Source organism: Ipomoea triloba, chromosome 1, assembly GCF_003576645.1.
Source record: "Ipomoea triloba cultivar NCNSP0323 chromosome 1, ASM357664v1".
Classification (NCBI taxonomy): domain Eukaryota; kingdom Viridiplantae; phylum Streptophyta; class Magnoliopsida; order Solanales; family Convolvulaceae; genus Ipomoea; species Ipomoea triloba.
Genome location: NC_044916.1, coordinates 25,597,092 through 25,606,625, shown reverse-complemented (window position 1 = coordinate 25,606,625; position 9,534 = coordinate 25,597,092). Strand labels below are relative to the sequence as shown.

Sequence of the window (9,534 nt, the reverse complement as noted above, 5' to 3'; positions counted from 1 at the left end):
ATAATTATAAAATTGATCCCGTATTTTTCATTTACTAAAACCCTCAACTATTGATGAACACTAATAGGTGGATGAGATCAGTCCTCACTGTATAATGACAAGTAAGATTAATCCAAACACACTATATATAAAATTTTATGTAATCATCACTAAGTAATATAGTAATTATAATAAAAGAATAATTACACTTTTGGTATCTCAATTATTGATTATTATGTAATTTAATCCTGCATTTTTAATTTTAGTCAATATAGTCCTCAATTTTTTTACTATGTTGTAAATGTTGTCGACTGTTATGTAATTTAGTGACACATACTACCTTAAAAATATCCGTCAATGTTGACATCTATTAGTTTGTCAACATATCTTTAAATTAACACACACACACACTAGAATGTTTTAACATTTTGGATTTTGGACATTGTGTTATTATTTCAAATAAAATTTATGGTATTTAAATATTTATTAGTGATTTAATGCATTATTTTTATTTATTAGTGTGATCTTTTTAATCATGAAACGAGTAAATAATTAATATTTATGCATATTTAGTATAACCTTTACATGCATATCCCTATATCTTTTTATATTTACATGATTCTTACTTTTTTTTTTAATATTAGGTATTGAATATTGTGAATTTACTAGTTGATAAAAAAATGATTTTCTGAGTTAGAAATTAAATTGAAAGCTAAATAACTCGAAATATAGGGATCACAAAAAAAAAAAAAAAACACACACACACACACAGAGACAATATATTATTGTTACGAGAGAATAAAACACAATTGGATGACAATGTTCATATTGGAGAAATATATGCATGTAATAGTTGTGCTCTTACTTCACATGATTTCCTATCATCAAGCCCGATCCTATTATTTTATAGGTCTAGAACATGAGAAAAGAAATAGGCTCTACTTGATGTTAACATATATTTCATACTTCAAATTTAAATTATATAAAGAAAAAAAAACTAATACCAAATAACTTTCAAATAAGATTAACAAATTTTTAGCAATTTTACATACACAATAATAATCATGAAAAAATTTCTAAGTACTTTCACAAAGAAATAATTTATAAATATGAATAAACAATTTAAAATCAAATAAACTTATAAATAATAACATATACTACCTTGTAATAGAGTCAATGGTGCTAAAAAAAAGCCTATAAAGAATAACACTTTTATCATAATAAATAATAAATAAATCTATACTATTAATAAAAACAATATCCTCAGTTTTAACTTCCCGCCCAAAACAGACCTATAATATTATGGTTTGCGTAATATTATAAAATATGGTAATACAGTTCCTATCCCTAATACAATTGTAAATTAAAATAGAATTCCTAATAAAATATATTCTTCCGTACGTTCCTATTCGTAATACAATTCTAGACTAGAATTACTAATGGTAATAATTCAGTATATATATTTCTCCGCAATGCAATCTATACTATTAATAAAAACAATATCCTCAGTTTTAACTTCCCGCCCAAAACAGACCTATAATATTATGGTTTGCGTAATATTGTAAAATATGGTAATACAATTCCTATCCCTAATACAATTGTAAACTAAAATAGAATTCCTAATAAAATATATTCTTCCCTACGTTCCTATTCGTAATACAATTCTAGACTAGAATTACTAATGGTAATAATTCAGTATATATATTTCTCTGCAATGCAATCGATACTATTAATAAAAACAATATCCTCAGTTTTAACTTGTATTATGGTATGGTGCTTAATATTGTACAAAATATGAAAATTTGGCATAATTCAACCCGCAAGCCCAACCAATTTTCTGAACGACATTCGTGCATGCAGGTGTCGGCGCACGAGTCAAGCCTTTTTAAGTTCATTTTGGGATTTCATTTGCACCCCCTCCCCCCTTGCGTGCGAGAGAGAGCCTCTATGCTATACAATTCAATAAGCCTTAGAAAAACTCTTGTATAAGTAGTGGTGCAAACCACTTCTCAAACCAATGTGGGACAAAAGTTACTTAAAAGATTGATATATTGTACGCTCAAAACTGATAATGGGTGAATGAGAAATTGGTTCTCAAAGTTGACCCATTTGAGTTAGAAAAATATAGAAAAAAACCTTTCAAGTAACTTTTGTCCCACATTGGTTTGAGAAGTGGTTTGCACCACTACTTATACAAGAGTTTTTCTAAGGCTTATTGAATTGTATAGCATAGAGGCTCTCTCTCGCACGCAAAGGGGGAGGGGGTGCAAATGAAATCCCAAAATGAACTTAAAAAGGCTTGACTCGTGCGCCGACACCTGCATGCACGAATGTCGTTCAGAAAATTGGTTGGGCTTGCGGGTTGAATTATGCCAAATTTTCATATTTTGTACAATATTAAGCACCATACCATAATACAAGTTAAAACTGAGGATATTGTTTTTATTAATAGTATCGATTGCATTGCAGAGAAATATATATACTGAATTATTACCATTAGTAATTCTAGTCTAGAATTGTATTACGAATAGGAACGTANGAGAAATATATATACTGAATTATTACCATTAGTAATTCTAGTCTAGAATTGTATTACGAATAGGAACGTAGGGAAGAATATATTTTATTAGGAATTCTATTTTAGTTTACAATTGTATTAGGGATAGGAATTGTATTACCATATTTTACAATATTACGCAAACCATAATATTATAGGTCTGTTTTGGGCGGGAAGTTAAAACTGAGGATATTGTTTTTATTAATAGTATAGATTGCATTGCGAGAAATATATATACTGAATTATTACCATTAGTAATTCTAGTCTAGAATTGTATTACGAATAGGAACGTAGGAAGAATATATTTTATTAGGAATTCTATTTTAATTTACAATTGTATTAGGGATAGGAATGTATTACCATATTTTAAATATTACGCAAACCATAATATTATAGGTCTGTTTTGGGCGGGAAGTTAAAACTGAGGATATTGTTTTTATTAATAGTATATTTTTATTATTTATTATGATAAAAGTTATCAATATCCTCAGTTTTAACTTGTATTATGGTATGGTGCGTAATATTGTACAAAATATGAAAATTTGGCATAATTCAACCCGCAAGCCCAACCAATTTTCTGAACGACATTCGTGCATGCAGGTGTCGGCGCACGAGTCAAGCCTTTTTAAGTTCATTTTGGGATTTCATTTGCACCCCCTCCCCCTTTGCGTGCGAGAGAGAGCCTCTATGCTATACAATTCAATAAGCCTTAGAAAAACTCTTGTATAAGTAGTGGTGCAAACCACTTCTCAAACCAATGTGGGACAAAAGTTACTTGAAAGGTTTTTTTCTATATTTTTCTAACTCAAATGGGTCAACTTTGAGAACCAATTTCTCATTCACCCATTATCAGTTTTGAGCGTACAATATATCAATCTTTTTGTCTAACTACGAAGAACACGAATCCACTTTGACCCGACCCAAATCGAAAGTGGACCCCACATATATTTGTACCACAATATTGCCAGTAAAATGCCATTTTATGCTAATTTTTTTCCAACAGATATTTGTCCAGAGAATATCAACGTGTTGAAGGAAGAAGATGATATATAGTGAAGGGCAATATCATCTTCACTATATATCATCTTCTTCCTCCAACACAACGCTCTACGGTCAACCAACAATTACTCAACTGATTATCCCATTACTCCCATGTAAATTTTTTCTCTAATATAGTTATACTTACTGAATATCAAAATATAAGTGTATCTCAAGATCTTGCAATAACTAACCGACAAGTAATTAAATTAATGAATATGATGCAATAATGTAAATTATCTACCTATTGCATTTATACACTTATTTTAGAACACTGAATTTTTGTGATATTTGTTGCATGCAAGTAAGACTCATACTATAATTGCATTTATACACTTATTCATACTCATATTCGATGTTATAATTTATATAATTGTATATCAATTCAAATATTTCTTAAAGTATTATAACAAATTCATTCCGTACAACGCACGGGTGAAAATACTAGTTATTAATAAAAATTTATAAAGCACCGCTTACAAACAGATGCCAAGCTAAAAATCTGAATAAAATTATATGATTTTAAAATTGTTAAGGTTGTTTGGATAAAATAATTTAAATAGAAAGCATATTATAAATCACAAATCTTATTTATTTATATTTTTTTATAAATATTTTTTACATCAACCATATATTCATTAAAAAAAAAAAATCTCTTAGTTTTTAACATTCTGATATTGTTTTCAAAAAATCATTCTGTTATCTAGTCTCACAAATCCTTTTTCCATTAACTAGAAAACAAAAGGCATTTACTTTTTAACATTTTGATATCTAGTCTCACAAATTAAGGAAGTTTTGTTGACTAAAATGAAAGAGAAAGTATTAAACGCCTTGTCGTTTAGGTTGTAGTTTAGACGATTTTCGCCGGAATCGGCCATTTCCGTTGCTGGGCGCCTAGCCCGCCTAGGCGTTTTTTTTTTATTTAGTAATTTTAAATTTTAAACATTTAAACTATTAATGTTATAATGTATTAACTAATACTCTAATAGTCTAATAAATAATAACTTAATAAAATAATAAGTAATAACTAATAACTAAATTCTCAAAAAAAAACTAATAGCTAAATTAAAATAATAAGTAATAAATAATAAGTAATAACTTAATAAGTAATCACTATTAACTTATTAAGTATTAAGTATTTAACTATTAAAGAGTAAATACTTAAAATATTAAACACTTTACAATTATTAACTTTAAAATAAATTTAAAAAATTTTAAAAAAAATCAGGTGTCTGGGACGCTTAGTGATTTTTTCAACCTTGAGTCTAGGTATCTACCAACCAAATAACTTTACCTTTGTGTAAAAATAAATGTATATTATTTACTATACATATATACTATATATAAAAGTGGTGATTTTCAATATATATATATATATATATATATATAAGAGATAGGTGTCAAGTGACCCCCTCCAAGCATGGCCCTGGACAAGGGCCTAGCCTGTCCTTTCCTGGTGGTGGGCCTGCCAACCATTTAGAACTCAACACTATCTAGGATAAGATTACTACGCCTTATAGAGCTCCTCTCGTTCTCGACCTACTCATGTGCATTATAAGCTAACCCGACCCACATATAGTTCTTTTGGCCTAATTTCTCCATATCGACTCATCAATATGTTATTTCAACCCAATAATGCACTTTCCCCAAGCCCATTGGAATCCAACACCATAGGCGGGACCAATATAATCTCTTTTGCTATCAAATTTGTTGGTGACGAGATAATTGGATAAGTATATTGGATCTAACCGGAAGCATTGAGTCATAGAGTGTTTAATCAGGGCAATTAAAGTGATCAATAGCAACAGTCATTAATCAAGCATTTAATATAGAGTCGTTGCACTTATTGGAGAGTTCGTTGTTATATTATTATGGGTATTAAGTCTGCATTTAGTATTGAGTCGTTGTACTTATTAGACCGTTGAGTCCATAGTTAATCAAGTATTACCTAATATAAATACTTAGCTCCTGTATAAGTCTGTAACATGTAAAGAGCACACTCAAAACTTATACTGAACATTTCAAACAATATAATCACTCTTGTTCATTATCTCGCCGGTGTTACAATAATACCGTGAGTGGCAATCAAATTCAAAAACAATATTGGATAGATCCAATAAATTCATACCTCAAAACCTTAGCCAATCAATATAAAATCATCAAAACATTTTAAATTGAGAATCAAAATCAAACTCCCATGGAATACTTTATTGAATTCAGATATGAGGAAGTGGTTGGCAAATGGCAACATAATGGTGGGGGGGAGTTGGGGAGGGCATTGAATTTGAGAGGTTGAACCACATGGCATAGTAGAAGCCGGTGCAGCATGCGTTATTGCGTGGGTGGGCGGTAGCTTAGCTAAATAGCCTTTGAGGCCACTTTATTTGGGCGTATAGAAAAATGCGACCATCTATCATTCAATGCTACCACTCGTTTCTATTTATAGCTCACCAAACTCTTGTATATCTTTTTTTTGAAAACAAACTCTTGTATATCTTGAATTGCTAGCTGTTAGATTCTAGTTTTCCATCACCCCCCACGTGTTCTTTGGAAACCTAGCTTCTACGCTACTCACACGTCGCCTTGATTCTACGGTTCTTCTACCCTAGTTTATATGTTTCAAGTTTTTACTTACTTTGTCTCCAAAATTCAAAAATCCTCCTCCTTCCATTAAAATATTATGCAAAAAATATCACTTTCAATAAAACCTCAATTAAATTAGTTAAATTTTTGACTTGATAACAATAATGTTACAAGTTCAACTCTCAGTCCATCGAGAGCGATTTAATTAATTGTCTTTCTTAATTTTAGTCGGTCAACTATAAGTAAACTTAAACGTGTTTATGAGTTTATCTCCTTGTGATTCTTTGTCAACTAGAATCACAAAACGGAATTTACTAAAAGAGGTAAGACACTACCTTTTATGATGTCCTACGACCCTCCGCCTCTGTCAACCACGTGTACGACTCTCTTGTGTGTCCTTTCCTCACCACCCATGTGTGCCACAACCACTTGCATGCCTCACCCACACACGCCCACTTCCACCCAACCTGTGGTGCAGTGCTAGCATCGCGCACCACCCTAGCCATGCCCGAAGAAAGCTTGCAGGCCCTAGCGCCTGCCGGTCATGGGCACCCCCAGCCCTTATGACGGTGGTATCTTTTGGTGAGGTGCAAAGTTGTGTTGCCACGTGCATCACCTGCGTTAACCATGCGACGACAAAGGGAGATTGGCGGGCCAAGCGTTGGGCAGTCCCGCTCCCACGGGTATAGTGTCTCCCTTGTTCTACCAACCCAACCAACACCATCCTACTTGGGCCGCCACCTTGCCTGGTCTCCCCAACCCATAACACCTCCATTCTGAACCCCCTAGATAAAGAGATATTCTCAATATAGTCAAAGGAGCTAGGGCCTAATCAATACTATTCAAACTAATCTTCTTTCGCACCAAACAAGTCCAATAAAGAGCAAAGTATTACCCATATTAGTTAAACTTTATCTTTAATAATAGATTTATAGGTAAAATTTCACATTTAAATTCGAATATACAAATTAAATGAAAGAAAGCACCAACCGGGACAAACATACATGATTATTCTTACACATCAATGACATCATAATTCAAATTTGCTCTTAATAATATGTGAGATTTTCACATTTAAATTCGACTATACGAATTAAATGAAATCCAACACCGGTACCAATGTAACATAAATGATCATTCTTACACGTCATGTTGTCATAACTATAAAGCACAGATGTTATGACTTTAAGTGCAGACGCTATATTCTAAGTGCATGTGCATATGACATGATTTTATTATGAAGTTCTAAAATTTTGTCATATTTTATCATTCAGCCTCATTTTTTGTTATTAGTAATTAAATTTTTATTTGAAAATTATCATAAACATAATGACTTTATCATTCAAAATAATTTATTTAATTATTATGCAATCATGTTCAATAATATAGGAAAACAGCCAAAGACCTTGTGGTTAAGTGGCACCCGGTGTCCCGATTAACACTCTCACATGGATGACGGGAGTATGTAGATTCGAGTTTCAGTGGAGTCAATTGTCTTCAGTAGGTTGAGCAAGAGCTATGAACAGATAGTGCATTCTAACAGAGTCAGTTAGTTATTAGCGATTAAAAATTAGGTCAAATGACTAAATGTGACAAAATTTTAAAAGTCGTAGGATTAAATATAAAAAATAATAATTGAAGATTAAATATGAAAGCAATCTAATAATTGTAAGATCAAATATGAAAATATTAAAAGAACGAAAAAGAAATTTATTATGAGAGCTATTAATTTTATTCTCGTAAATATATGCATTCTCTTCCAGGATTCTGTATTGATTGGATAGACGAGGCAGAGAATAAAGGGGAGAAAAAAGAAAGCATAAATGGATTCCACATAATATCCTACATAAGTAAATTGATATAAAATTTAATAATTAGTTTGAAATAAAATACAGGAAATATTGCGATATTACAACAAAAATAAAAAACGTATTATTATTCTTTTAATATATTGGTTTCCGAAAACACCCCCAGCCAAAGCGCTCACTACTTCTGCTCATCGTCGGCGGCGTCCTCTTCAAAGGCGGAAACGGGGTAGGAGCGGGAGAGCCCCGCCGGAGTAGAGAAGCTAATTTTCCCGGCGTCGGGATCGGGAATCGAAATATGGGTGAGCGTGACCCAGAGGAGCAGCTCCTTACTCTTGACGCCAGTAAGATGCTTAAGCCGGCGGTCCTCCACAAACGCGGTGACCTCGGTGTCGTACCACACAAGTTTCCCGATCTTCTTAAACTTGTGCTCCTTCGCCTTCTTCTGCTTCATCCACACGAACCCCGTTTCCCGGTTCCGCCCCACCTCCACGTACTCGTCCAGCGGGAGCAGCCCTCTCGGCATGTTGATCTCCTCTAGTAGCTCCAGCGATTTCTGCTTGCACACCGCCGGATCGGTGAAGACCTCGGCGTTCTCGCGGTGGTTCACGGCGGTTTCCTGCGACGACATCTTCAATTTGATTGTGGATTGGAGAGGAAAAGTTTCAAACTTGAAAGGATTCTCTTCTCGGGTGAGAGAATGAATTTGGGAGTTTAGTGTATTTATAGTGGCTAGTGGGACATTGTGAAGTTACTGAAAAGCCCTTTTCCAGATATCTCACAATAAAATAAAATAAATTAATAAATTAATAACCACTGAGTGTTCTTTATTTTTAAAATTTATCTTCAATTTTTGCCATTTTGGGTACAAGGAGAGGTGTACTCCTTTTTTTTTTTTTTTTTTTTATACCGTAATTTTGCAAATAAAGTTTGCAATTTTCTTGTTTATAAATAATATTTTTTTAAAGGTAAAACGTAGCTATTCCATTAATTCATAAGATAAAACATTTACATCAATGATCAATGAAATGGTAAACCATTCCTTACACTCAGACATAGAAACAACTTTTCTAACTATGCTATAGAAAACTTGAATCGCAGACTGTTTCATAACTATGAAGCTATGTTCGTTCAGGGAAATTAAAGCTTCATCAAAGATTTGGGTCTTCGTCATCATTCTTTTTTGCTCGCCCAGGATAAGATCAACACTTGTCGAAACCAAACTAAACGATTTATGCTAATGAAAATGAAAAGCTCGTGAAAGTAACGAGAGGAAAAATGCTCGTGAAACTAACGAGAGGAAAACACAATAATAGAGAAAATAAAAAGTGGGTAAAGTCAAAGTAGGGTTGGGAGTTCAAGACTACCCACACAAACCCCAATACCTACCTACTATTATTTTATTCAAAGGGAGAGAAAACGGAAGAAGAAGATCTATGGCGGTGGTCGGAGGCGGACGGAGCTGCGACGGTAGTCGGGACGGAAGAGAGTGAGAGCAAACATAGAAAGTGACCAAAACCGCCGGCTCAAAGCTCCATTAGAGCTCCGGCCGGAGGCCGGCGGTGGAAGCCG

The 9,534-nt window shown here is 33.0% G+C and overlaps 1 protein-coding gene across 1 annotated transcript; it reads right to left on the bottom strand.

Moving 5' to 3' along the window:
• Window positions 1-7,977: 7,977 nt before the first annotated feature.
• Window positions 7,978-8,650, bottom strand: LOC116020136. Its single transcript, XM_031260623.1, has one exon. It carries the CDS (start codon window positions 8,591-8,593, stop codon window positions 8,144-8,146), a length of 450 nt encoding a protein of 149 aa, XP_031116483.1. The 5' UTR covers window positions 8,594-8,650; the 3' UTR covers window positions 7,978-8,143.
• Window positions 8,651-9,534: the final 884 nt, after the last annotated feature.